The 25543-nt window shown below is 42.8% G+C and overlaps 1 protein-coding gene across 1 annotated transcript; it reads right to left on the bottom strand.

The window, feature by feature from the left end:
• Positions 1 to 2805: 2805 nt before the first annotated feature.
• On the bottom strand, positions 2806 to 24568 carry LOC129457288 (probable serine/threonine-protein kinase kinX). The gene is made up of 6 exons (XM_055230594.1): positions 22030 to 24568; positions 16361 to 16462; positions 11602 to 11658; positions 6977 to 7069; positions 3938 to 4123; positions 2806 to 3201 (listed from the first exon to the last, which is right to left on the bottom strand). The coding sequence occupies exons 1-6, from the start codon at positions 24430 to 24432 to the stop codon at positions 3064 to 3066; spliced, it is 2979 nt and encodes a 992-aa protein (XP_055086569.1). The 5' UTR covers positions 24433 to 24568; the 3' UTR covers positions 2806 to 3063.
• Between the last annotated feature and the right edge of the window lie 975 nt (positions 24569 to 25543).

The raw sequence follows: 25543 nt of genomic DNA, 5'->3' as shown, positions 1-25543 counted from the left end.
GTCACATTTTTCTCACAAAAAATAAGACAAAGGATAAGATTTGATTCTTCAGTGATTCATGGAGTAAACAAACGTCACAGCTGCTCTAAAAATCATCTGTTCAGTTTCTGTTGTTTTAAAAATGTACAAAAACAGGAGTTTTGTTTTCTGACCCTCACGTGACGACAGGTGTGAGGAAACGTTTATGTGCCTTGTTTTTTGTCTGTTTTAGATTTAATGACGTCATGACTGTTGAACGTGAAAAGTGACTCATGACTACAATAAAAAATAAACACAATAAAATAATTGTTACATTGTTTCCTGACGTTCATCCTTCCATGTTCTTCCTTTTATCCGGGTCCAGGGGCATCAGTCTGAGCAGAGACTCCCAGACTTCCCTCACCCCAGACACGTCCTCCAGCTCCTCCAGTGGGACCTCAGAGCGTTCCTAGAGACATAGTCCCTCCAGCACAGACACGGGCAAACTACGGCCCAGGGGCCACACACGGCCCTTTGGGTTTATTAATCCGGCCCGAACGTGATCAAATTATATAAAAATATCTAAGAATAAACCTTGTTCAAATTAACTTTTCAACAAGTTTGTCTTTTGGCACTTGAATGTGAGTTTTTTCTTCTGTGTTTATTTCACTGAAATGTAATAAATTAAATATTGTCTCTACTCCGAGCTCCTCTCCCTAAGGGAGCGCTCAGTCGCCCTGCGGAGGAAACACATTTCGGCCGCTTGTATCTGTGATCTGGTCCTTTGGGTCGTGACCCGAGGTCGTGACCCGAGGTGAGGGCAGAACAAAGACGGTAAATCCAGAGCTTTGCCTTTAGACTCAGCTCCTTCACCACAGCAGACGACACATCGACCACATCACTGCAGACGACACATCGACCACATCACTGCAGACGATACATCGACCACATCACTGCAGACGATACATCGACCACATCACTGCAGACGATACATCGACCACATCACTGCAGACGATACATCGACCACATCACTGCAGACGATACATCGACCACATCACTGCAGACGATACATCGACCACATCACTGCAGACGATACATCGACCACATCACTGCAGACGACACATCGACCACATCACTGCAGACGCTGCACAGATCACAGAGAGGTGGGGGTGAGTCCTTGACATGTTTGACTGATTTAAAGAATTTAGTTGAAACAATTCAGTTCAAAGTGAAGTTCTGGTGTTTAAAATGTTTAGAAACTTTAGAAATGTGGATGTGGGACGTTCGACCAAAAGTAAACCACAGAAATCTCCTGTAGTTTGAACTTTATTTTTTATTTTCCAGTGAAATGTACAAACAGTGAGACACATTTACAGAAAAATACACAATCATTTTTCAAAACAAAGAAAATACAGATATAAATACAGATTATTTCCTGAATGCAGCTGTGTCCACGGCCTCGTCCACAGCTTCACGTCTCCATAACAAACATATGGGGCTTTTCTTTGGCTTAAACTTCACTTCACTCAAATGAATCAAACTATTGAACAGATTTGACATAAACACAGGGACTGGCCTGAACTCAGATCATGTGGAAAAGGAAGGTTTTTAATTAAGGCAAAATGTGTCTCATTTCCCACAAAATCACGTGAGAATTCTTGATTTGAGCAGTTTTGTGTCACGTAAAAAGAAAAATGTCAGTAGTTTTAGAAAATGTAAACTTAAAGTAAATGACGTTTAAGAAATTCATTCATGTTTCTGCTTCTTCTTCACTCAGATCTTTAATTAATCTGAATTCATTATTAACTCGAGGATCCTTTATTTTTATCAGTACTTTGTCCCTTCAAATATAAAGACTCAAAAGTGTTTAACAGCAGAAAAGCTGCACTGAAAAACATGTGCACAACGTCCTGTCATCCTGCACTTACAGTAGTTATCATAGGGTTAAGCATTAGCATTAGCGTTAGCATTAGCATTAGCTTTAACATTAGCTCTGCTCTTATTGAGGCGTGTCTGCAGTGGTCCGATTGTTTGGAGCAGGTCTGCCCCGTGGCCCCTGAGTGCGCTGTCCGTGCGCTGTTAGCTGTTAGCAGTTAGCCATTAGTTGTGGTGTTGTCTGTATTGTTAGCTGTGGGGTGAGCTGTATTGTTAGCTGTGGTGTTAGCTGTATTGTTAGCTGTGGGGTGAGCTGTATTGTTAGCTGTGGGGTGAGCTGTATTGTTAGCTGTGGTGTTAGCTGTATTGTTAGCTGTGGGGTGAGCTGTATTGTTAGCTGTGGGGTGAGCTGTATTGTTAGCTGTGGTGTTAGCTGTATTGTTAGCTGTGGTGTTAGCTGTATTGTTAGCTGTGGGGTGAGCTGTATTGTTAGCTGTGGTGTTAGCTGTTAGCAGTTAGCCGTTAGTTGTGGTGTTGTCTGTATTGTTAGCTGTGGGGTGAGCTGTATTGTTAGCTGTGGTGTTAGCTGTATTGTTAGCTGTGGGGTGAGCTGTATTGTTAGCTGTGGTGTTAGCTGTATTGTTAGCTGTGGGGTGAGCTGTATTGTTAGCTGTGGTGTTAGCTGTATTGTTAGCTGTGGTGTTAGCTGTATTGTTAGCTGTGGGGTGAGCTGTATTGTTAGCTGTGGTGTTAGCTGTATTGTTAGCTGTGGTGTTAGCTGTATTGTTAGCTGTGGGGTGAGCTGTATTGTTAGCTGTGGTGTTAGCTGTATTGTTAGCTGTGGGGTGAGCTGTATTGTTAGCTGTGGTGTTAGCTGTATTGTTAGCTGTGGTGTTAGCTGTATTGTTAGCTGTGGGGTGAGCTGTATTGTTAGCTGTGGGGTGAGCTGTATTGTTAGCTGTGGTGTTAGCTGTATTGTTAGCTGTGGGGTGAGCTGTATTGTTAGCTGTGGTGTTAGCTGTGGTGTTAGCTGTATTGTTAGCTGTAGTGTTAGCTGTATTGTTAGCTGTGGTGTTAGCTGTATTGTTAGCTGTGGTGTTGTCTGTATTGTTAGCTGTGGTGTTAGCTGTATTGTTAGCTGTGGTGTTAGCTGTATTGTTAGCTGTGGTGTTAGCTGTATTGTTAGCTGTGGTGTTGTCTGTGGTGTTAGCTGTGGTGTGAGCTGTATTGTTAGCTGTGGCTGTTTTCTGTGCGCTGCTCTTTCAGGGTGGGGTAAACCTCCTGCTCCAGACTCAGTCTCTCAAAAAATGGGATCAAGTCGAGAAGTTCAGTGTCTGAGACGTCGTCGAACCAGGAGGCGACAGGAACCTGCAGGAAAAGAGAAAACATCAACATGTGGAAGAAACGTGTGAATAGACCTGCTCCTCTCTGCTCCTCTGTCTCTGCTCCTCTCTGCTCCTCTGTCTCTGCTCCTCTCTGCTCCTCTGTCTCTGCTCCTCTGACTCTGCTGCTCTGTCTCTGCTCCTCTCGCTCTGCCCCCCTGCTCCTCTCACTCTGCTTCTCTGTGCTCCTCTGCTCTTCTGTTTCTGCTCCTCTATCTCTCCTCCTCTCGCTCTGCTCCCCTGTTTCTCCTCCTCTTCTCCTCTGCTCCTCTCTCTCTGCTCCTCTGTTTCTCCTCATCTGTCTCTACTCCTCTCGCTCTGCCCCCTGCTCCTCTCACTCTGCTCCTCTGTGCTCCTCTGCTTCTTTGTTTCTGCTCCTCTGTCTCTGCTCCTCTCTCTCTGCTCCTCTGTCTGTTTCTCCTCCTCTTCTCCTCTCTCTGCTCCTCTGTTTCTGCTCCTCTGCTCCTCTACTCCTCTGTCTCTGCTCCTCTGTTTCTGCTCCTCTGTCTCTGCTCCTCTCACTCTGCCCCCCTGCTCCTCTCACTCTGCTCCTCTGTGCTCCTCTGCTCCTCTGTCTCTGCTACTCTGTCTCTGTTTCTGCTCCTCTTCTCCTCTCTCTTTGCTCCTCTGCTCCTCTGTCTCTGCTCCTCTGTCTCTGCTCCTCTCTCTGCTCCTCCTCTCTCTCTCCTCCTCTCTCCTCCTCTCTCCTCCTCTGTGCTCACTGCGTTGTCCGGGTGAAAGATGTATGAGACGGGCGAGTTGTCGATGATGATGACTCTGCTCAGGTCTCGTCCCAGGCGGCTCAGATCTTTGACGTAGTTTCCGCGGTGAAAGACACAGGCCTCCCTGAAGAGTCTGGAGCTGAAGGCGCCGGAGGAGTCCAGGAGGTCGGACACGGGGTCTGCGTACTGAGGAAGAGGAGGTGAGAACAGGTGAGAGGAGAACAGGTGAGAGGAGAACAGGTGAGAGGAGAACAGGTGAGAGGAGCAGAGAACAGGTGAGAGGAGAACAGGTGAGAGGAGAACAGGTGAGAGGAGAACAGGTGAGAGGAGAACAGGTGAGAGGAGAACAGGTGAGAGGAGCAGAGAACAGGTGAGAGGAGAACAGGTGAGAGGAGAACAGGTGAGAGGAGAACAGGTGAGAGGAGAACAGGTGAGAGGAGAACAGGTGAGAGGAGCAGAGAACAGGTGGGAGGAGAACAGGTGGGAGGAGAACAGGTGGGAGGAGAACAGGTGGGAGGAGAACAGGTGGGAGGAGAACAGGTGAGAGGAGAACAGGTGAGAGGAGAACAGGTGAGAGGAGCAGAGAACAGGTAGGAGGAGGGGAGGACAGGTGAGAGGAGGACAGGTGAGAGGAGGACAGGTGAGAGGAGAACAGGTGAAAGGAGAACAGGTGAAAGGAGAACAGGTGAGAGGAGGACAGGTGGGAGGAGCAGAGAACAGGTAGGAGGAGGGGAGGACAGGTGAGAGGAGAACAGGTGAGAGGAGAACAGGTGAGAGGAGAACAGGTGAGAGGAGCAGAGAACAGGTGAGAGGAGAACAGGTGAGAGAAGAACAGGTGAGAGGAGAACAGGTGGGAGGAGGGCGAGAGAATGAATTTCAGTTGGAGGGCGGGGCTTGTGTAACTCTGTGGTTGACTGTCTCTTCTCGTACCTGTTTTGTTTCATTCACATGTTTAACTCACAAACGCTGCACATTTAGGCTTTAACGTTCTTCTCTCAAACTGAAAACACTGTTCCACCTTGTGATGTCATCGTGTGGTGATACAGGAAGTGCTCCAGTGTGTTTTTAAACTCCACACACCTACATTTCTAGAACCATTTCGATCATTTCAGCCTCTGGAATTACTAATCTACTACTGAACTAAAGGTAAAAGGAGCTGTTCACTGGAAAATAACTACCACTTGATGACATCACAAGGTGGAACAGAGAGTTTTGAGCTTTGAAGATGTAACAGGCTAAAAAAAGAGTTGCTCAAACATGTGTGAATGAAAAAAACACAACTCCAGGTCTGTTTTTAATGAAGTAACGATATTATAACATGATTTAAAGCTCTCATTTGTCACTTTTGTGTAACATGAGACATTTAAAGTTTGGGTTTGAATAACGGCTCCACTTTCTCAAGCTACTGTGAAAAAATCATTTGACTTTTGTTTATTTTTACTAACGGAGAAGACGCTGAACTTTGTGCCAGTTTGTTTCATAGTCCTGGTTTAGTCCCAGTTTAGTACTAGTTTAGTCCTGGTTTAGTCTTTGTTTAGCCCTGGTTTAGTCCTTGTTTAGTCCTGGTTTGGTCCTGGTCCAGTCCTAGTTTAGTCCAGGTTTAGTCTTTGTTTAGTCCTGATTTAGTCCTGGTTTAGTCCTGGTTTAGTCCTAGTTTAGTCCTGGTTTGGTCCTGTTTAAATCTTTGTTTAGTCCTGGTTCAGTCCTAGTTTAGTCCTGGTCCAGTCCTAGTTTAGTCCTGGTTTGGTCCTAGTTTAGTCCTAGTTTAGTCTTGTTTTAGTCTTTGTTTAGTCCTGGTTCAGCCCTGGTCCAGTCCTAGTTTAGTCCTGGTTTGGTCCTGGTTCAGTCCTAGTTTAGTCCTGGTTTGGTCCTGTTTAAGTCTTTGTTTAGTCTTTGTTTAGTCCTAGTTTAGTCCTGGTTTGGTCCCGTTTAAGTCCTAGTTTAGTCCTGGTTTAGTCCTGGTTTAGTCCTGCTTTAGTCCTGGTTTAGTCCTGGTTCAGTCCTAGTTTAGTCCTTGTTTAGTCCTGGTTTAGTCCTAGTTTAGTCCTGGTTTAGTCCTAGTTTAGTCCTGGTTTGGTCCTGGTCCAGTCCTAGTTTAGTCCTGGTTTGGTCCTGTTTAAGTCTTTGTTTAGTCTTTGTTTAGTCCTGGTTTAGTCCTGCTTTAGTCCTGGTTTAGTCCTGGTTCAGTCCTAGTTTAGTCCTTGTTTAGTCCTGGTTTAGTCCTAGTTTAGTCCTGGTTTAGTCCTAGTTTAGTCCTGGTTTGGTCCTGTTTAGTCCTGGTTTAGTCCTAGTTTAGTCCTGGTTTAGTCCTAGTTTAGTCCTGGTTTGGTCCTGTTTAGTCCTGGTTTGGTCCTGGTTTAGTCCTGGTTTAGTCCTAGTTTAGTCCTGGTTTAGTCCTAGTTTAGTCCTGGTTTGGTCCTGTTTAGTCCTGGTTTAGTCCTAGTTTAGTCCTGGTTTAGTCCTAGTTTAGTCCTGGTTTGGTCCTGTTTAGTCCTGGTTTGGTCCTGGTTTAGTCCTGGTTTAGTCCTGGTTTAGTCCTGGTTTAGTCCTGGTTCAGTCCTAGTTTAGTCCTTGTTTAGTCCTGGTTTAGTCCTAGTTTAGTCCTGGTTTAGTCCTAGTTTAGTCCTGGTTTGGTCCTGGTCCAGTCCTAGTTTAGTCCTGGTTTGGTCCTGTTTAAGTCTTTGTTTAGTCTTTGTTTAGTCCTAGTTTAGTCCTGCTTTAGTCCTGGTTTAGTCCTGGTTCAGTCCTAGTTTAGTCCTTGTTTAGTCCTGGTTTAGTCCTAGTTTAGTCCTGGTTTAGTCCTAGTTTAGTCCTGGTTTGGTCCTGTTTAGTCCTGGTTTGGTCCTGGTTCAGTACTAGTTTAGTCCTTGTTTAGTCCTGGTTTGGTCCTAGTTTAGTCCTGGTTTAGTCTTTGTTTAGTCCTGGTTTAGTCCTAGTTTAGTCCTTGTTTAGTCCTGGTTTAGTCCTAGTTTAGTCCTGGTTTGGTCCTGTTTAAGTCTTTCTTTAAAGTCCAGAGGCGTCAGAACCTTCTGGTCGTACCTTGGACAAACTGGCGGTGAAGAGCACACACTCAAACAGCTCCCCCATCCTCTGGAGAAACTGGTCCACGTGAGGCCTCTTCAGAACGTACACCTGGAGGTCACACAGACACGCCATTAATGTCACAAAATAAAACAGAACTCCGTTAAACGACGTCGTCTGTGCTCGGGGCCGTCTCCTCTGCTCTGATTGGTTGGATTTTCAAAGTGAGCGTGGGTCATTGTAAATCGTTTCCTCTTTTGTAAAATTAAAGATTTAAACTTCGGTCACTGTGATGAACGTAACAGATTTTATATTATCGCTGTGCTGCCTCTGTAGTGTTGATAATCTCCATAGCAACCGCATAGCAACAGCTGTTTGGGGGAGGGGCATAGAGGTTCTTCTGCAGAGAAGTGTGAATTTTCTGTTGCTGGAGCCTCGAGAACAAGAACAAACTTCATGATTATTGTAAAATATGAGTTTAACCCTGTAGTTTAGAGTTTTACAAAATGAAATGCACAGGATTCTGGGATTAGTTTAAAGATTCAGTCGCTCAGATGTAAACGCTCCTGGAGATGAACAGAGAGAGGATTTCACAACAATAACAAATCCTAAAAGGTCAGAGTCAAGTGTCAGTGCAAAGGTTTGACAACACTATGGTTTAGTCCTTGTTTAGTCCTAGTTTAGTCCTGGTTTAGTCCTGGTTCAGTCCTGGTTCAGTCCTGGTTTAGTCCTGGTTCAGTCCTGGTTCAGTCCTGGTTCAGTCCTGGTTTATTCCTGGTTTCTTCAGAGTCTTAAATAGGTTCCTGTTGTCCAGGTCTGTCACGGTTTTCCGTCTAGAGCCGTCACACCCGAGGGAAATGTTACACCCGCTCCTCTTCACTCATCCTGACGTTACTTCACCCACATTCCCCACAACACGAGACCCTCGCTCCAGACAAGGAGCAGCCAGTAAACAAACAAACAAACAAACAAACATTCAACAAACAAACATTCAACAAACAAACATTCAACAAACAAACAAACATTCAACAAACAAACAAACATTCAACAAACAAACAAACAAACAAACAAACAAACAAACGCTCTTATGTTTCTGTCCTGTCGGTCACTGTTCATATTAAACCAAATATGTTTTTTATGAATCGACTCAACTCAACCTCCTTTTATGATTCCGTTTAAATAAAAATAAATAAATATTTTTGTTATCGTTGCTGTTTTATGGTTTATACCTTTAAAAATCTGACTATGACTTGGTTTGATGGGACCTGTGCTAAATATCAGTCATAGTTTTACATCAGTTAAGTGGCAGTTTGTGAAGAAAAAACAGGTTTACAGGAAGTAGCGCCGATTTACGAGATGTTATGAGTCGTTTTTTCTCGTCATTTACACGGAAAATTCCATCCAAAACAGTTTATGCACAAGGAAGACATTTTTCTGAGTAAACGACTGAGTAAAATAAAGGTACAGCACCGTATTTACCCGACTATACGTCGCACTTTTCTCATAGTTTGGTTGGGGGTGCGACTCCTGTCACTCCTCTCTCTCTCCTCTCCCTCCTCTCTTTCTCTCCTCTTTCTCCCCTTCCTCTCCCTGTCTCTCTCTCTCTCCTCTCTCTCTTCCCCTCCTCTCTCTCTCGTCTTTCTCCCCTTCCTCTCCCTGTCTCTCCTCTCTCTCTCCTCTCCCTCCTCGCTTTCTCTCCTCTTTCTTCCCTTCCTCTCCCTGTCTCTCTCTCTCTCTCTCTCTCATCTTTCTCCCCTTCCTCTCCCTGTCTCTCTCTCCTCTCTCTCTTCCCCTCCTCTCTCTCTCGTCTTTCTCCCCTTCCTCTCCCTGTCTCTCCTCTCCCTCCTCGCTTTCTCTCCTCTTTCTTCCCTTCCTCTCCCTGTCTCTCTCTCTCCACTCTCCCCCCTCCTGTTTCCTCTCTCTCTCTCTTCCCTCTCTCTCCACCTCCCTCCTCTCCTCTCCTCTCCTCTCTCCACTCCCCCCCTCCTCTCTCATGTCTCTCCCTTCTCTCTCTCTCCTCACCCCTCCTCCCTCTGTCTCTTTCTATCCTCTCTCCCCCTCCCGCTGTCTCTCCTCCTTACCTCACCCTCTCTCTCTCATCCCCCTCTCCTCTCCTCTCTCCACCCCCCCCCCCCCCCCCGCCCAAAATATAAGTCGTACCAGTCAAAAAATGCATAATAATGAAGATAAAACATAAATCACATCTGAGTATAAGTCGCACCACAGTATATGTTTTTTTCCTTCAGTATTGTGTATTTTTTAATAGGTGCGTCACTAGTTTAGTCCTGGTTTAGTCCTGGTTCAGTCCTGGTTCAGTCCTGGTTCAGTCCTGTTTTAGTCCTGGTTCAGTCCTGGTTCAGTCCTAGTTTATTCCTGGTTTCTTCAGAGTCTTAAATAGGTTCCTGTTGTCCAGGTCTGTCACGGTTTTCCGTCTAGAGCCGTCACACCCGAGGGAAATGTTACACCCGCTCCTCTTCACTCATCCTGACGTTACTTCACCCACATTCCCCACAACACGAGACCCTCGCTCCAGACAAGGAGCAGCCAGTAAAAAAAACAAACAAACAAACAAACAAACATTCAACAAACAAACAAACAAACGCTCTTATGTTTCTGTCCTGTCGGTCACTGTTCATATTAAACCAAATATGTTTTTATGAATCGACTCAACTCAACCTCCATTTATGATTCCGTTTAGATAAAAATAAATAAATATTTTTGTTATCGTTGCTGTTTTATGGTTTATACCTTTAAAAATCTGACTATGACTTGGTTTGATGGGACCTGTGCTAAATATCCATCATAGTTTTACATCAGTTAAGTGGCAGTTTGTGAAGAAAAAACAGGTTTACAGGAAGTAGCGCCGATTTACGAGATGTTATGAGTCGTTTTTTTTCTTGTCATTTACACGGAAAATTCCATCCAAAACAGTTTATGCACAAGGAACGCGCAGTGGCTCTATTTCCTTCTTTAACGGTCAAACGTACGCGCGGTGGCTCTATTTCCTCCTTTAACGGTCAAACTTACGCGCAGTTGCTCTATTTCCTTCTTTAACGGTCAAACTTACGCGCAGTGGCTCTATTTCCTTCTTTAACGGTCAAACTTACGCGCAGTTGCTCTATTTCCTTCTTTAACGGTCAAACTTACGCGCAGTGGCTCTATTTCCTTCTTTATCTTAAAAACTGCATCATATCCATTTCTGACCGTTCAAAATCAACTAGTGAATTCTTCAGAGCATAATCTTTCCCCACGTCTGTCTCACTTTTACGTTTACAGCTAGAGAGCGCCCCCCGGTGGCCGTTATCCAGTAAAATCCTATAAATAAGCCGCAGGGTTGTACAGGCCACAGGGTTCAAAGCGTGGGGGAAAAAGTCTTATGTGTGTTGAGATGCAAGCCCGTTTACAGTAAGGACATGTTTTCCTCTGTTTTTCAGTGCAATAAACACGCACACGAAAAACATCTATTTTTTTACTAAAATGTTACACGCAGTGGCTTTAAACATGCCTCGTTCCTCGTTTACAGTGTGGTTGCTCGGTAACAGTCATGGGAGAAAGCCTTTTTAATCTGATTATTGCACTAAAAAACGACGCAGCTGCTCCAGTCGATAATTATAAATACATGAAAATACGCAACGTTAATAATCCTGACCTACATCCGAACACAACCTCCTCACGTTTGGATCTTTTGGTCATGTGATCCCGGGGTCAGAAAACAGCTGAGCCGACACCTCAGAGCGTATCAGTGACCACTCCCATAAAACCAGCCATAAAGCGCGGAGACTCAACATGTCCACGTGTCCTACTGTCCTACATCAGGGACATATGCTCTAATGTGAAGTGAAAATAAAACAAAAAACACAACTCCGGGGATGTTTAAGATGAAAGAATAGGAGAAAATAAGGAAATAAAGCGTTTTTTTTAAAGAATACGACCCATTTAACATGTATTTTTTTCATCAGGTAACACTGAAAACTGCACACTTAATGCTTAAACAAATGCGTATTGTTTTAATCCTGGTTAGGTTCTGGTTTAGTCCTGATTTAGTCCTGCTTCAGTCCTATTTAAGTCTCAGTCCGTCCTGGTTCAGTCTTGGTTAAGTTCCGGTTCAGAGGGGGCAGTAACTCCACTTCTTGTACAGTGAATAACATGGGGATACCACAAGGATCAGTCTTGGGCCCCTTCTTTTTCACCTTTTATATCAACGATCCACTGGATGTCTGTGATTCTGCGAAATGTATGACGCCGTTGTCTGTTTCCACGACAAAACCGAGAGCCGGGGCGAAAGGGACCGACGCCTTCGACGTTTCTGCAGAACTGTTAAACCATCGCAGCCGTTTTTGAACCTGGATAAAACTGTCAGACATTTTTATGTACTGTACTGTTTGTGTGTACTTCACCAAGTCCGACTATAAAGAATCAGATCTGTGAGTTTCGTTGGCAGGAGACTAGTTAAGTCCCAGTTTAGTCGTGGTTCAGTCCTTGGTTAAATTCTGGTTTAGTCCTAATTTAGTCCCGGTTTAGTCTTTGGTTTAGGTCTTTAGTTTTGTTCTTGGGCTGCGTTCAAACTTGTCCTGGTCTGGGCCCTTAATTAGATCCTTAATTTGGTCTTGGTCCAGATCTGGTCTAGTCCTCTAAGTTCTCACCTGGTGAATGGTTCCTTCTATTTCCACTGGAATGACAAAATCAGCCTTGTTCATGGGCTGAAAAACAAAAAAATAACAAAAAAATTACACAGATTCTCATTAGACCTGGAAGCCGAGGGTTAAATTTAGCATTAGCCGCGTTAGCTCATCCAATCGCAGACGTGTTCTTCTCTTTCGCTTAGACTGTAAATAACACGAGGTTGGAGTGACAGATCCTCTTTATAAACATTGATTTATTCGGATGAAACTCAAGTCTTTCTGCGACAGACGGAGCTAAAACTGGAGCCGTCTGAATTCACCAGCGCTGAGGTCATGGGGCTGGACTCTAACCTGCAGAGAAATCACTTTACACATATTTACTGTACATAGACACGTTATAGACGCAAACTCTGAGCTGAAATCTGTTTCACTTTTGCAAAACTTTTATTTATTTTTTTGTTTAATATTTTTTATTGATGCGTGAACAAGTATTACAGTATGATGTCATTTAAAACAACAAGAAATGCACACACACCTTTTTAGTTTTTAAGAAGAACTAAAACTTAAAGTAAAATAAATAATATAAAATAATGATAATAATAATAATACAAAAATAAATAAATTTAATAGTCACACAAATCATGACTGTAAATAAATAAGAGCATCACATAGTAAATAATTAAAAAAACATAATAATAATAATAATAATAATAATAAATAAATACATAAATAAATACGTAAATAAATAAATAAATAAATACATACATAAATAAATAAATGAAGTAATAAAGTAATTACACACAAAAAAAAATGGGGAGTGAAAGTCAATAAATGGTTGCCACTTACTACAAAAATTTGTTTACACTACCCTTTTTGGAATATCTAATCTCTACTTTCAAAAAGGACATAACATTAATCCTTTGAGTGCTGGATGGGGAATTACTTCTGCAAAACTTTTAACATTCTGGTGGCACAATTAAGTGACACCAGATTTACTCTTAATTACAAAAACATTGGGCATCACGTCCCATTTATTTATGTTATAATTTAGTGTTTTGGTTCAAGACTCTTATCCAATCAGAAAACAGAATGAGCGTCACATGACTCTGCCAGATTCACTGCTGAAATCCAGTTGGTTTAGATCTAAAAGGACTTTGATCTGAATCTAATCGATACTCAAACTAGTATCGAACCTACTGGACGCTGAGGGATTACACAGATATAAGACACGTCGGAATCGGTATCGAGTATCGAAATCCGAGTCCCAGCGCCTCCCGTGTAAAACCCGTCTGACGATTTAACATGATCCGTTCACATGGACCTGAGGCTCAGCTCCAGTGTCAATATTAACTTCACACGCTTAAAACACGCCTCAAACACGCCTCAAACACGTTATGTAAGCGCCGCAGAACACACGCCGGATTCACCGAGCGCCACATCAGCAAAGGGCCAGACGTAATGTAAAATAAACGACTTTTTTAACTTGTTCATTAACTGTTTATGTATTTATTACTTATTCAGGTCACAAATGCTGCATAAATGTCCATAAATGTGTAAATGTGTAACGGCGCATCTCCTGTTAAACTGACATTTTAAGACAGTCATACTGTTTTATCCATCTATCTGTCGTGGGCCACATAAAATGACACGGTGGGCCATATTTGGTCCGTGGGCCTTGAGTTTGACACGTGTGTTCTAGAGTCTAAAGAAGGAGTGTTTTTTTATTTTTTATTATCATTGTGGTACAGTTGTCCCTCGCTATATCATGGTTCACCTTTCGCGGTCTCACTGTTTCGCGGATTTTTTGTGCAGTTCTGCGTCCTGATTGGCTGTTGGACTGTAGACCATTGTGTCCTGCGTCCTGATTGGCTGTTGGACTGTAGACCATTGTGTCCTGCGTCCTGATTGGCTGTTGGACTGTAGACCATTGTGTCCTGCGTCCTGATTGGCTGTTGGACTGTAGACCATTGTGTCCTGCGTCCTGATTGGCTAAGGGACTGTAGACCATTGTCCATCAGTTTCAATTTTGTTTATTGTTTTTTTTTTTTTTGCTATTTTGAGTTCTTTTTTTTTCTTTTTTTTTAGTTTATTTATTTATTTATTTTTTTTTGAGTAAGGACACAATTTTTTTTCTATGTTTTTCTGAGGCATTTGAATATTTGTCTTTAGCTGCACTTTCTGCGTCTTGTAAAGCAATTTATTGTCCGATAATCATTAAGTGCACTGTTAGCATGCTAGTTCTTGTTAGCTTTACTGTCAAGGCAAAACTCCCCTCTGGTCTCTCTTATAAACTCGTCCTGGTGAGTAATTAGGACGTTATTACACACACACGTTAATTACACACAAAAAAAAGCTTTTATTTGAGTCTATATTATGGTTAAAAAGTTCCGCGGTGAGGCTTTAACTGCGGTAGGTGTCGTTAAACAGATGAGCTCAGTGTCTGTTCTGAGCTCGGCCCGGCCTCTCGTGTTTTTGTGTATTTCTGGAGCCGAGCGCTAAAAATACCCCGGAGTCATGTGACGTACGCCTCGCCGTAACATGAGGCGCTAATGCTAATGCTAACGAGGCGGCGCAGGTCCTACTAGGGCTCAACCGTTTGGGAAAGTGCGACTCTTCTAGTGTCACGATTTATGATTTAATGATTTTAAACGCGTCGGACTAAACGTGAACTGACAAATTAAAACAAGAATCACATTTCTGCGTGTTTTTATGATTTTATTGTTTGAGGAGGAAATTACGGTACTTCAAAATCTGCAGCCTTTGCGATTTTTTACGAATTGTGTCGATTTAAATTGCCGCGCTACATCCTAACACACATTTAGAGGAAACGCACACTTAGTCGACCTGGTAACAAGTTTTAAAGTAACGTATTTTCTGGAGTATAAGTCGCACCAGCTAAAAAAAATGCGTAAAAATGAAGAAAAAAAAAAACAAAAAACATATTTCACGTATAAGTCGCATCTGAGTATAAGTCGCACCCCCGGACAAACTATGAAAAAAGTGCGATTTATGGTCCGGGAAATGCAGTTTGATACGTCACTACAGGAAATGTCAAGAAGTCTATGTGTCTTTATCGTTCTAAAGCTTCAGGAAAGGTTCATTTCTGTCCCGTGAATGATCTTGAGCTGCGTCTTTGACAAGTATAAGACACATAGACTTTTAAACATTTAAAACTTTGACATTACGGTAATAAAAAATAAAAAAAACATCTGAGAAACACTGAACAAAAATGCCTCTAAAAAACACTTCATCTTCCTCTGGAGTTGGTGGATTTGTTCAGAATCGACACCGAGGATGAAGAATTCAGTGGATTTATTGATTTGGAGTGAGATCCAGAGTAAACTTGTTGTTTTTTCTTCTTTATTTATCTGATTAACTGTTAATATCTTACGTTAACAAACCAGACACGTGTTCAGTTCTGTCTGTGCTTCATGGAGCTGAATAAATATAAATGTGTTACGTTAGCGTTAGCATTAGCGTTAGCGTGATGTACTGATATTCAGCCTGTTGTTCCACATTTTATTATTATTATTAGAACTTCACTTTAAAGATAAAATGTCTGTTCTTGGTGTCGGATTTTGTAAAATAAATTTCCGGAAAAAAAATGCGACTTATACTCCAGAGCGACTTATATATGTTCTTTTTCTTCATATTATGCTTTTTAAAAATTTATTTATTTATTTATTTTTTGGTTCGACTTATACTCCAGTGCGACTTATATATATTTTTTTCTTCATTTTTCTTCATTTTTTGGCTGGGGCGACTTATACTCCACAGCGACGTATAGTCTGGAAAATACAGTATTACCATTTAAAGTTAAAAATATTGGTAATGTTAGTATTGAGTATCGAGTTTGAAACTTTAGTATCGTGGCAACATTAACTCAGACTGTGTCCCGTATGTTACTTTAAACATATTTGTCAGTCAGTTCCTTCTATTTAAACTGCGTCTGGGGGGTTTCTAAATGTAGGATTTGAGTTTTGTTTTCGACTAAAATGAAAAACGACACGACCAACTCAGATTCAAACGTGACCCGTCCTGTGTACTTCTGATTTACGGGGTAACGGGGTGCGCGGTAACGTATCTTAAAGGCCCTGTATCTGATTTTTACCGTCCTAAAAACAGAACCGGTTCATTTAAAACGGTTCGCAGAGGTTCAGTCTTATCCCTCACTTACCTGCCGCGTTCTTAGCAACTTAAATCCTCCCCGGGATGAGGTTTCAACGCTTTTCAGTTTGAGTTTTCAGACCGTTGACTGTATAAACAAGTGGAATACGTGAATGTGACGTCACCCACAGCGTTTGGCTCCGGTCAAATGAAGCTAACTGAGGCTAACGGTTCATTTCAAACTCCGACTCTGAGTATCATCACAACCAAAGAGCCAATCTGGAGCGAGGCTGTTGAAGGTACCGCCCCTTCCTGGATCGCTGGGTTTAGCAAAGAGCGGGCGCTTAGTAACACTGTCAATCAAACTTGTTGCTAACGCTAGCAGGAGCGAAGTCGGGGAAAGAAGGCGCCTGATTTGTGTCTTATTAATGTTCATATCTTGATTTATGGACACAGCGAAATAAAAACACGCAGAGTGAGTTAATATGAACATTTTAAGCTAAAATGATGAGCCTTTTCAATAGAAAGTGAATTGGAGCCAGCTCAAATCTTCATATTACGTAAAAAAAAAAGCAAAATCTCCACACTGTTGTAAACGCGATAAATGCTAAGCCCCAAAATATGTTACTCCAGGTTTCATGTATTGAAAGTGTAATTACCGTGACAGACCCACCTTAAACGAGCTGTGGACCAGAGTCTCATCCAGGTCGATGACAGCGCACATCTTCCCCGAGTCGGGCGTGTGCAGCCGGGGCAGGAGAGGCTCACAGGGGCCCTGGAGAGACGACAGAGTTATGCTCCAGGCGGGTACTCACAATAATAAAGGAACATCTACAAGCTCATCCAGGTCCTCCTCACCAGGAAGGAAAAATAAACAGACTAACACGACGAGAGCTGTGGACCTTTAGATGTTTAGTCCTGGTCGACCTAAATGTGTCAGTTGGCTACTTGTTTTATTTAAATGATAAAAATGGATCTGGGACGACAGCAGAAAGAAGAAGTGAGTGAGTGAGCTGAATATTTGTTTTTTTTTGGTATTTATGTGTAAAAAAATCTGATTAAACTCATGATTCACGAGTGTAATCTGTCTTTATATAAATGCAATGTTCCCTAGGACTCGTTTCCTGTATAGTTATTGCATGAACGCCCCCTGCTGGTGTTGTCTTGTGAGTGCAGTTCGGGTCAGATACACACAGGCCCATACGTTTGTATTGAAAATAATGTTTGGAAAGCTTTTTTTCTGAAAAATAAATGTTTATATGAGTCTAAATATCCGTCTTAAACGAGTAGATGTGTTTTATTTCCTGTAACTAAATATGTTCTGCTACATTTGTTTTTAATCAGGCAGTGGTGTGGACACATGTGAAGGACCCCTCCCTCCAGGTGCACTCTGGGAGACTGAGGCACAGGGACATTTGAATGAATGTGATTTACAAGTTTTTCTAAAGTGCAGAGCAACATATGAAGAGCCCAGAGGAAGATTCATGTGGACCTGGATTAGTGGATCTGCAGAGAAAACAGTGTATGTCTGCAGAGAGGACGCACCTCAGAGGGACAGAGGACACACCTCAGAGGGACAGAGGACACGCCTCAGAGGGACAGAGGACACGCCTCAGAGGGACAGAGGACACACCTCAGAGGGACAGAGGACACGCCTCAGAGGGACAGAGGACACAGGTGAGTCAGTTTGTGTCTTGTCCTTTTGTCTCTAAACCTCAGATGATGTGAGTTAAATCTGCTCCTGTGTCACATTAACCTCGTGGATTATGAGTCAAACCTCAGTCACATCTGAACAAACAACGAGCTGTGAACTAACGAGCTAACCGCTAACGAGCTAACCGCTAACTGCTAACGCGCCGCTGTTAGCATAACAGTGAGTGTTGTGTCACTTTCACACGTTTGTTCTGCTGCTGTTTGTCTTTTTAAATATGTGTTTGTTTATAATAAGTTTCACTGCAACAGAAGAAAATAATCACCAGCTCCACTTAGCAACATTAGCAACGTTAGCAACGTTAGCATGCTGCTATTGTAAACACTGCACTGAGCTGATCCTCTGTGAAATAAAAAAAACATTTCGATCCTAAATATTTGTATATTTGATGTGTCACGTGATTAAAGCTGCTCTTAATGTGCAGAACAATGTGCAGCTTTAAGGTCAGAGGTCACTGCTCTGTGAGATGAGCCAGAGTCAAACAAGAGCAGAACAGATACAGTGGGATCGGCTCTTGGTATCGGCTCTTGGTATCGACAGCGCATTAAAGTAAAATGCACCAGAATTTTTTAATTTCTCTGCCAGACCCTCCTTCCTCACATGTTTTTATACTTTTATACTTGTGCGTTTATACTGTTATAGTTGTGCGTTTATACTGTTGTGCGTTTATACCGTTATAGTTGTGCGTTTATACCGTTATAGTTGTGCGTTTATACTGTTATAGTTGTGCGTTTATACTGTTGTGCGTTTATACCGTTATAGTTGTGCGTTTATACCGTTATAGTTGTGCGTTTATACTGTTGTGCGTTTATACCGTTATAGTTGTGCGTTTATACCGTTATAGTTGTGCGTTTATACCGTTATACTTGTGCGTTTATACTGTTATAGTTGTGCGTTTATACTGTTGTGCGTTTATACCGTTATAGTTGTGCGTTTATACCGTTATAGTTGTGCGTTTATACCGTTATAGTTGTGCGTTTATACTGTTATACTTGTGCGTTTATACCGTTATACTTGTGCGTTTATACCGTTATAGTTGTGCGTTTATACTGTTATACTTGTGCGTTTATACTGTTATACTTGTGCGTTTATACTGTTATACTTGTGCGTTTATACCGTTACGCTTGTGGCTCTTGCTGTTGTGAGCCTCTAGAAGTTTCAGTCTTTTAAAACTGGTTGTGTTGACGTCTTAATGTTGTTGAATATGAAAATGTGGCACTGAAGTGGAGAGCGCCCCCTAAAGGCTCAGCAGATACACGCCCCCTAAAGGCTCAGTAGACACGCCCCCTAAAGGCTCAGCAGATACACGCCCCCTAAAGGCTCAGTAGACACGCCCCCTTTTTAGTCGACTAATCCATCGGCTGCAGATGTTTTTAGTCTTAGTTTAAGAGTTTATTTAGTCCACCGCCTAAATCCTACAGAAAGTACTCCCAGCCTTGAGAGTACTTGTGTCCTTGGGCAAGACACTTCGTGCACAGTGCCTAGTGTGAATGATTGGCAGCCTCTCGTCCGTCAGTCTGTCCCAGGGCAGCTGTGGCTAGAATAGTATCATGTAGTACCAGTGCAGAGAATGAAGAATGATTCCAGTGTGACACGTTAAGAGTCTCGTTAAGCTGCTTAAGCACAGGACGAGTGTCAGCCGCCATTATTGACATTATATTTAGAGTCTCTAAAATAAACCCGTCGAGTGTGTGTGTGTATATATGAGTGTGTGAGCATGTATATATATATATGTGTGTATACGTGTGTCTGCATGTGTGTGAGGAGTGTGTATGCATGTGTGTGTGTGTCTGAGGAGTGTGTGCATGCGTGTGTGTGTCTGCGCATGTGTGTGAGGAGTGTGTGCATGCGTGTGTGTGTCTGAGGAGTGTGTGCATGCATGTGTGTGTGTATGTGTATGCATGCGTGTGTGTGAGGAGTGTATCGCGTGTGTGTGTGTGTCTGAGTGTATTGCGTGTGTGTCTGTGTGTGTGTGCATGTCTCTGTGTGTATCGCGTGTCCTCCATACTCTCTGTGTAATGTCTCTGTGTCTCTGGTGTGTGTGAGGTGTGTGTGTGTATCGCGTGTGTCGGGGTGTGTGTGTGTGTGTATCGTGTGTCCTCCATACTCTGTGTAATGTCTCTGTGTCTCTGTGTGTCTGAGTGTATCGTGTGTGTATGTGCATGTGTGTGTGTGTCTCTGAGTGTATCGCGTGTCCTCCATACTCTGTGTAATGTCTCTGTGTCTCTGAGGTGTCAAACAGCAGCTGTCATGTTGTGCAGTTCAAATGAGACTTTTCACTCATCACAAATCTGTTGGACACATTCTCCAGCAGGGGGCGCAAATATAAGTGTGAGTCTAAAAAAAGGCACAAATACACGAGAGGTGGAGTAAAGTAATGTTCAACTACTTTAATTATGTGTCTTTATCGACTTTGATATTGTGTTTTTAATTTTATTATGCAATGGTCGATTAATAGAAGGAAAGATTTCTGTAATTTTAAAGGAAATCTTTGCACAGAGACAGAGACATGTCCGAGTTTGTCTCATTCTCAGGACACTGCAAATGAGACAGTGTCAAGTTTAGACCTGATCCAACTTTGTGTTTCGATTATTTTAAGTTTTTAGGATTTTAAGATGAATTCACACTTCTACACAAAACAGCCAAATGGGGAATAAATAAGAACCGGACCAAACCGGGACTAAAACAGGACCAAACCGGGACTAAAACAGGACTAAAACAGGACTAAAACAGGACTAGAACAGGACTAGAACAGGACCAAAGCAGGACTAAAACAGGACTAAAACAGGACTAAAACAGGACTAAAACAGGACTAAAACAGGACTAAAACAGGACTAAAACAGGACCAAAGCAGAACTAGAACAGGACTAGATCTGGACCAAAGCAGGACTAGAACAGGACTAGAACGGGACCAAAGCAGGACTAGAACGGGACCAAAACAGGACTAGAACTGGACCAAAGCAGGACTAGAACAGGACTAGAACGGGACCAAAGCAGGACTAGAACGGGACCAAAGCAGGACTAGAACGGGACCAAAGCAGGACTAGAACGGGACCAAAACAGGACTAGAACTGGACCAAAGCAGGACTAGAACAGGACTAGAACGGGACTAAAGCAGGACTAAAACAGGACTAGAATGGGACCAAAGCAGGACTAGAACAGGACTAGAACAGGACGAAAACGGGACCAATCCAGGACCACACAAGGACCAGGGCTCAAACCATCCTTAGTTTACTCCTGCTTCTGGACATTAAACCTTATTTGGTTAAGTCTATTTGTGGTTTAGTCCTGGTCCGGTCCTGGTCCAGTCCTGGTCCTGGTTTAGTCTTTCTTAATTCCAGTCTGTGTAATGTAGACGCCCACGATTAAGGCCTCCAGGAAATGAACAGAAGTCTGTTGAATGTGCTCCAGAAGCGCGTGTGTAGTCAGAATTATCGGAAATCAAACACTAATCGATATTAAAACTAGTATCGAAACTATATTATTATATTATATTTATTTAAGTAGGTATCGATATTGAAAAAGTCATTCACAGGACAGAAATTAACCTTTTCTGAATAGCTTGAACGAAACTGAGCTACACATAGACTTGAACTTCACGGACTCATGGAATAGATAAGAAAATATTACGATTTAATGCTGAAAATCACATTCTTTTGTCTAAATAAAGAGTGTTGTTTATTATCGTCGTGGTATCGAGTATCTGGTGAACACAAGGACAGGTCTTGTGACGCCAAGGTCCGATCTCTAATCACTCCCGTCGGGACAGAGCGGTTCAGCTGCGAGTAAAACCATCTTTTGTTTATACGAGACGCGACCTAAATCTGTCCGCGTGTCAGCGTGAGGGCATCCGATACATACGGACCGCTTCATTTGACGAGTTAGCGCCGAGATACGGAGACAGACGTAAATTTAGCCCTAATTAAACATATGTACGGGCCGTGAGCTGGGAGTCCGAACGCAAGACCGGCGTTAACCTCCACGTACGCGTCGGTCTTCACTTTGTAAAATGAATCTGAAGACTGAGCGCCGATTACTCACTCTAAAACAAATCTGATCACTTTACCTTAAAAGTCATTTGATTAAAGAAACACACAGCTCAGGAATCGTCTTAACTAATTACACTTTCCGTTATCGAACCTCATTCCGGACGCCACAGTCTTCCATAAACCCAAAGTTTTTATTCTGCGCTTTTCTGTTTTATTGTTAGTTTTTACGGTGATTATCTGCGAATTTTTTATGTTTGAATTACTTTGCGTACAAATTGTGCCGTACAAATAAACCCGCTTTGCCTATTTATATCAAACATGACATAAAATAAATGAAATAAATAAGCAGAAGATAAACCAGATTTTCTATCATCATAAATAAACTAAGGCCAAATTACTTGTTTTTTCAGTAGTTTTAGGTGTTTTTTTTTAGATTTTTCAACCCCAAAGACGAGTTTTATCAGACAAAAGGACTTTAAAGTTTAAGATTAATACGCGAAGTTTGTGGCGCCAATGCAAAAATAAATAACGATGAGGTTAAATATTTGTGGATCGTACATTTGGAGGTTTATTTCTGCGCTTTATCTTAAATTGTGACGTTCAAAACACTCCGCTCTCTCTTCCCTCCCCCTTCTCTCTCACCTGTTCAGTGGGCGGGGCACAGTATTCGCAGTCGCACACCTCTGACTCCACCTCGCTCCCTTCCTCCTCCGAATCTCGGCTTTCCTCCGAATCTGTCGTTCTCGCGTTTTCCGGAACGCTGTGGATCAAACCTACGGTGGCGTCCGCTTCCTGTCCCTCCGCTGCCCCCTGGAGCGAGCACGGGGATAACCGCTCCGTTAAGTCTATCGCCAAATCCTCTACGAGCGCGTCGGATTCGGTCCAAAACGCACCGCGAATGTCGTTTTTCAGTACTATATCCAACAAAAAATCCCGTAAAGCTTGTTGCGATGACGTTTGAACGCTCTGGATTTCAAACGCGTAGTAGTCCTCAACTTCTTCCTCGAAATCTCCCCTCTCCTCGTCTTCTACGTCAAAAAGCGCGCAGTACGGTTCGCTTTCGGAGCACGCTAGCAAGGCAACGTCCTCGCCAACGCAAAACCCGTCCTCGAACTCCGTTAAGTCGCTAACTTCCGAAGAATCGCAATAAGCGTCGCCCTCCACGGAAATGTCCTCTGCGCAGGGAGCACTCAACAAACTGCTGTCCGTGTTCGAGTCTCCGCAGAATTCCGAGTCTTTTTCTTCGACATAATCTTCGTACAAGTGGGAATCATCCTCGTTTGTTGCGTTTTCGATAAATTCTTGGTAGAAATCAGCTTTTTCTTGTTCGTTTTCGTCAAAGCTGCTGTCCGCGTAGACCTCTTCGTCCTCGTAAACATCTTCACAAAAATCTCCAGCTTCCAAATTTTCATCGGATTCTTCTGTTTCGTAATTTTCCTCACAATATTCTTGAATTTCGAAATTTGTCTCCTGCTCTTTCGTTTCCTCTTGAATTTGCTCGAAATCATTTTTATTTTTGACGTTTTGCGCTTTGGTCTGAAGATGTTCGTAGTACAGTCGGTCGTGAACGTCCCCGCCGTCAAAACAGGAAATGTAGTGCTTCCTTTGCGAGTTCCCGTAATAATCGTCACGGTCAAAAAAATCAAAATAATCCTCGATGACGATGTCCGTTACGGTTTTCTTCGGCTCGGTTTTTACGTTGTTCTGTACGATTTCTTCCTCGTCCTCCTCCTCGTCCTCAAACGATTCCCACTGCGTTTGCTCGTCGCTGGAATCATCTTGTACGCTTTTATCGGAAACTCCGGAAGAATCGGAGCACGGCGCGGAAGGAACGCTGCCTTCCGGACACGTTTTGAACGACCTGGAGGAGCAATCCGACAAATCGTCTTCCAAACAAAACATTGCGTTCGCAGAAGTTGTATCGGTTGAGTTTTTGCATTCTTCAATTTGTTCTTCTTCCACCATTTCAGAAAAATCACTAAGCTCATTATTATTGTCCTCTGTTACAGTATTTTCTGCGTAATCCTGTTCGGTATCGTCTTCTGTAGATTCTCGCTCGTCGAAATTGGAATTATCCTCAAAAGTTACCGTCATTTTGAGATTCTCCGTTGGCGTATCTTCTAAATCTTCCTCAAAATATTCTTCCGTCAAATGATCTGGCATCTGAAAACCCGTCGAACTTTCACAATTTTCTTCCAATTCTTCTATAATTTTTGATATTTCAATTTCTTCTAATTCAAAATCTTCCGTTGATGTTCCGTCGTCGGAATTTTGATCTTCCTCCGTAGATGTCGAAATCTGTTCTATTTCAGACGCGTCAAGTAACTCGGCGTTGTCTTGTGAAACTTCGGCTTCTTCGAAATACTCAAATTGTTCGTGCAGTTCACTATCGGTCATATCGCTGTCTTCAAAACAAACGTCTTCATCGGAAAAAACTGGATAGCTGGATTCAACTTCATCTTCCGAGTCTTCTGAACTTGCTTCGCTTTGACTGGAAGTTTTTATTACTTCACAAAACTCCGCACATTCCTCCAAACCCGTTCCGTCACATTGCTCTGCTCGCAACTTCTGTTTTGGCGTCTCTTCTTCTTCTTCTTCTTCTTCTTCTTCTCTCTCGGACGTTTTGAATGCCTGGAAATTCCGCTCCTCATTTCCGCGCGCCGTTCCCAAATGATTTGTCTCCGCGCGGAAAGACAACAGCGGCTCTTCGGGTTTACATAGCTGGGATTCGCCGAGGTGTTGTCCGCAGCGAGTCGCACAGGCAGACGCTAAACTAAGATTAGCGCCGGGCTCACGCGGTTTAAAACACTCACATTTGTCAGATCCTTGGCTTAACCCCGGAGTATCGCGCTCCACGGGGCAGGGGTCACGGGTCACAAATGCATCGTTTTTAGCGCTGCCGCAGAGCCCTTCCTCGTCTTTTCTGGAGCCGTTTTGCACGTAAATCACGTTAGAATCCATCCCTTTGCTCAGATCTGAAGGTAATTTGCAGATCATAACTTCTCCGGCGGTTTCTCCATCGGCTTTAGCGGGGTCCAGATGCATCTCGGGTGGAGGTTTTCACAGCTTAAACATGTCTCTTTGGGCTCGGCTGGTGGAGGGTTTGTGGAGGTTTGTGGAGGTTTGTGGAGGTTTGCGTTCCCGTGCGAGCAGAGGTCCGGTGCAGTCCCGTTGGAGCGTGTCATCGGAGTGCGTTGGCTGCTGGTACAGGCACATAGCACACATTGACATCGTGACAGGTTGTCGCAACTAAAACTGACAGTAGCACTTGACCGAGACCCTCCCCCCTCCCCCCTCCTCCCTCTCTACCTCCTTCATACCTCTCTCCCTCTCTTTTCCCCCTTTCCGTCCCTCATAACATTTTTTGCACAGCGATCTTTATAACATGTCATTTTCAAAACTAACATCCCAATCAGCTTTATTTTTTTAACGATTATTCTCTATGTTTTTGTCTGTAAAACCCCTCACCACACACTTTATACACTTTTCTCACACAGGCGTTAACATTTTCTCACGTTTCTCTCTCGTTTAAACTCTCTCAAAGTTCAAACCTTCGTCTTTTTGTAGAATCATGAACGTTCTTCTTGATCTTGGGCTCCTGAAAACTTAATACGGAAATTTTGTGGAGCTAATCCCAAACAAAAAATGATAAAGTTCATTTCATTTGTGGATCAAAAGTTACAGGTACAGTTGTCCCTCGTTTATCGCGGGATTTACGTTCTAAAAATAACCCGCAATAGTCAAAATCGACAAAATATCAGCTTTATTTTTTACATTATTCTCTCTGTTTTTGTCTGTAAAACCCCTCACCACACACTTTATACACTTTTCTCACACAGGCGTTAACATTTTCTCACGTTTCTCTCTCGTTTAAACTCTCTCAAAGTTCAAACCTTCGTCTTTTTGTAGAACCGTGAAAGTTCTTCTTGATCTCGGGCTCCTGAAAACATAATACGGAAATTTTGTGGAGCTAATCCCAAACAAATAATGATAAAGTTCAACGTTTATGGATCAAAAGTTTGGAGATTTCTTTCAAAAACAGTCAAATTTTTATACAGTGGTCCGTCGTTTATCGTGGGGGTTACGTTCGAAAAATAACCCGTAATAGTCAAAATCTGTGAAGTATCAGCTTTATTTTTTACAATTATTCTCTGTT

Source organism: Periophthalmus magnuspinnatus, chromosome 21, assembly GCF_009829125.3.
Source record: "Periophthalmus magnuspinnatus isolate fPerMag1 chromosome 21, fPerMag1.2.pri, whole genome shotgun sequence".
Lineage (NCBI taxonomy): Eukaryota > Metazoa > Chordata > Actinopteri > Gobiiformes > Gobiidae > Periophthalmus > Periophthalmus magnuspinnatus.
The sequence above is the reverse complement of the archived record's forward strand: the minus strand, read 5'-3'. Positions and strand labels throughout refer to the sequence as shown.

Excerpts from the sequence above, each read along its gene's own strand:
- LOC129457288 (XM_055230594.1), bottom strand. The coding sequence starts at position 24,432 with ATGCATCTGGACCCCGCTAAAGCCGATGGAGAAACCGCCGGAGAAGTT. Across the intron at positions 16,463-22,029 it reads GTGCCCCGCCCACTGAACAG|GGCCCCTGTGAGCCTCTCCT; the intron begins GTGAGAGAGAAG and ends TCGTCTCTCCAG. Across the intron at positions 7,070-11,601 it reads TAGAAGGAACCATTCACCAG|GTGTACGTTCTGAAGAGGCC; the intron begins GTGAGAACTTAG and ends TGTGACCTCCAG.